Consider the following 2,833-nt stretch of genomic DNA (forward strand, 5'->3'; position numbering starts at 1 on the left):
ATCTGCTATTAGTTGCCGTAACCTGAGCCGCTTCTCTTCATTAGTGTGGGGAACATGCTTGGCACTTACATTTGAGTGTGTTGAACGCGAGCTGGTACGCTAACCGCTGAGACGCCTCGCCGCTGACCTCAGGCACGCTGACCTCTGACCTGTTCCCGAAGCTGATGAGCCTCTGAGCCGCGGGTTTCTGCAGGTGTGTGTTCTGAAAGATGGCCGCCGCGCGCAGGAACACCCGGTCGTCAGGATCCGCCGGGTCGATCTGGAGCGGAGGAGGCTCTGGAGCGCCCGGATCCAGCAGAGAGAGACGCTTGAGACGCGAGGTTTGAGGGCCATGTTTGGATGAACGCTGCACACATGCTCCTTTCCTGACCATCCTGATCAAACCAACAATCAAACGACCTATTAATACAAAGTTCAGACTCAGAACACACACACTCGTACACTTTACCATTAAAACATTTGATAAAAAGATGAAGAGAGACAGAGACAGCCTGATGGAATCTCTCTAATGGAAAGTGTCGCAAATATTGTCATTTAAAATACAGAAAACATAATGTTTTTATGTATTTATTTATTTATTTATTTTTATTAAAATCAAATGTTATTGATTTATTTTAATCTAATTTATTATTAATTTATTTTATTTAAATCAAAATTTATTTATTTATTTTTAATCTAATGTATTTACTTTTTTTTATACAATTGTATTTATTTATTTTATTTATTTAAATCAAATTATATTTATTTATTTGATCGAACCAACAATCAAACGCTCTATAAATATAAAGTTCAGACTCTGAATGCGAGCAGAGAATCATTTCAGTCTCAAATGTAATGGAAACCTGAGTCTGCATGTCACTGCACTGATAAAATATGTCATTTTTATTGTAAAGAAAGATAGAAACACACTTTACCATTAAAACATTTGATAAAAAGATGAAGAGAGACAGAGACAGCCTGACGGAAACTCTCTAGTGGAAAGTGTCGCAATGTAATTGTCATTTAAAATACATAAAACATAATGTTTTTATGCAGTTATTTTTTTTAATCAAAATTAAATTTTATTGATTTATTTTAATCTAAAGTATTCATTTATTATTAATTTATTGTATTTAAATACAATTTTATTGATTTATTTTAATCCATTTATTTTCATTTAAATCATTTCGGTCTCAAATGTATTTGGAAACCCAAGTCACTGCATTGAAAAAAATATGAAATTAATGTCATTTTTATTGTAAAGAAAGATGCACAAACACACTTTACCAATAAAACATTTGATAAAAAGATGAAGAGAGACAGATACAGCCTCTTGATCTATTGCAAAATATTGTTCAGACACTAGTGTCCAAATATGTAGTATATTTTATTTACACTTTACAGTAAGCATTATTGTAAACTACATTAGTTAATATGAGCTAACAATGAAAAATAATCCTAGAACATTTATTATCTCAGTTGGTAACATTTAGGCCTAATAATATATTCTTAACATCAAAAGTTGTATCTGTTAATGTTATTTAATGGACCTGTCCTGAGCTGACATGAACTAACAATGAACAGCTGTGTTTTTATTAACTAAGATTAATAAATGCTGTAATGTATTAATAATTAACTAACATTAGCTAAAGGAATCACTCTAATGGAAAGTGTTGCAATTAAAATACATAAACAAAACACAATGTTTTTATGTAGCTATTTATTTGTATTAAAATCAAATTTTATTGATTTATTTCCATCCATTTATTTTCATATAAAGTATTAATTTATTTTTTTTAAATCGAGTTTTATTTATTTATTTCTATCTAAAGTATTAATTTATTTATTTTATTAAAATCAAATTGTACTTATTTTAATCGATCATTTTAATTTATTAATTTATTTAAATAAAATATTATTTATTTATTTTACTCAATTTATTTTACTCTAATGTATTAATTATTTATTTGTTTATTTTTTTTAATTAAATATTTTTTTATTTATTTTAATCCATTTTAATCTAATGTATAAATGTATTATTTATTTATATAAAATACATAAACAAAACACATAAGCAAATTTCATTCAGATGTGGCAGAATATTATAACTATAGTGATTTAAAATTATTTCCCACAAACGAGTTTTAAAGCAGAGATATTAAATACAAAACAACAAATCAGAACAAATCCATACTCAATTTCTGTTAGCAGGACTAGCATAACTGTTCACTGATTAAATTATGATTATGATTTATTCCCCGACTAACACTGAAAACGGTTATAATATAACAATATGTATTATTCTAGACTACTGGATGATGATTGAGTAACGTTACATGACAAATATGACACAAAAAAACATACTTACCCGAAACTCTTCAGTCCTGCAGTGATTATGAAAACACTCGCTGAATCTCTGAGTCTCCACGATCCGCGTGTGTTCAGAAGAATAAATCTGATGAAACTTTACCGAACAAAAACAGCCTGAAACTAGAAGTTCATTGCCAGATGATGACGCAGGCAGGATTCCGTCTCCATGGCGACGGGAGGCGCAAAGGCGGGAACGATGAGCTGAGGGAGAGCGTGTTTACTTACTTCACCAGCAAAACAAACGTAAGTTTTTTATACTTGTAAAGCTCACACTAGGGCTAATAGTTTACTCATTGTGCCATTATGAGTCACTTTATATTTAATCGACCGTTTAATCCAATAAGCGATCACATTTAAACTCTTAAAGTCGTGTGTGTTATAATTTTACCTGTTCAAGATTTAGATAAAACCCTCATAACTCGCTACACACGATATTTAACCGTAAATAACGTTCATATAATCTGTTATCGCACTATGAATGAAT

General features: G+C 30.5%; 1 protein-coding gene across 2 annotated transcripts in view; it reads right to left on the bottom strand.

Moving 5' to 3' along the window:
* The window catches only part of LOC311094854 (putative methyltransferase NSUN7), a 37,036-nt gene extending 34,563 nt beyond the window's left edge, over nucleotides 1–2,473 (bottom strand). Inside the window, exons 1-2 of one of the 2 annotated variants that reach the window (XM_084133036.1) lie at nucleotides 2,348–2,473; nucleotides 70–374 (exon numbers count right to left, since the gene is read on the bottom strand). In XM_084133036.1, the coding sequence (XP_083989162.1) occupies nucleotides 70–373 (304 nt within the window). In that variant the 5' untranslated portion in view covers nucleotide 374; nucleotides 2,348–2,473. Of the gene's footprint in view, nucleotides 1–69; nucleotides 400–2,347 lie in introns of both variants that reach the window. The other variant, XM_084133035.1, reaches the window with a different exon arrangement.
* Nucleotides 2,474–2,833: the final 360 nt, after the last annotated feature.

Source organism: Abramis brama, assembly GCF_963993115.1.
Source record: "Abramis brama genome assembly, chromosome: 13".
In the NCBI taxonomy this organism is placed as follows: Eukaryota; Metazoa; Chordata; class Actinopteri; order Cypriniformes; family Leuciscidae; genus Abramis; species Abramis brama.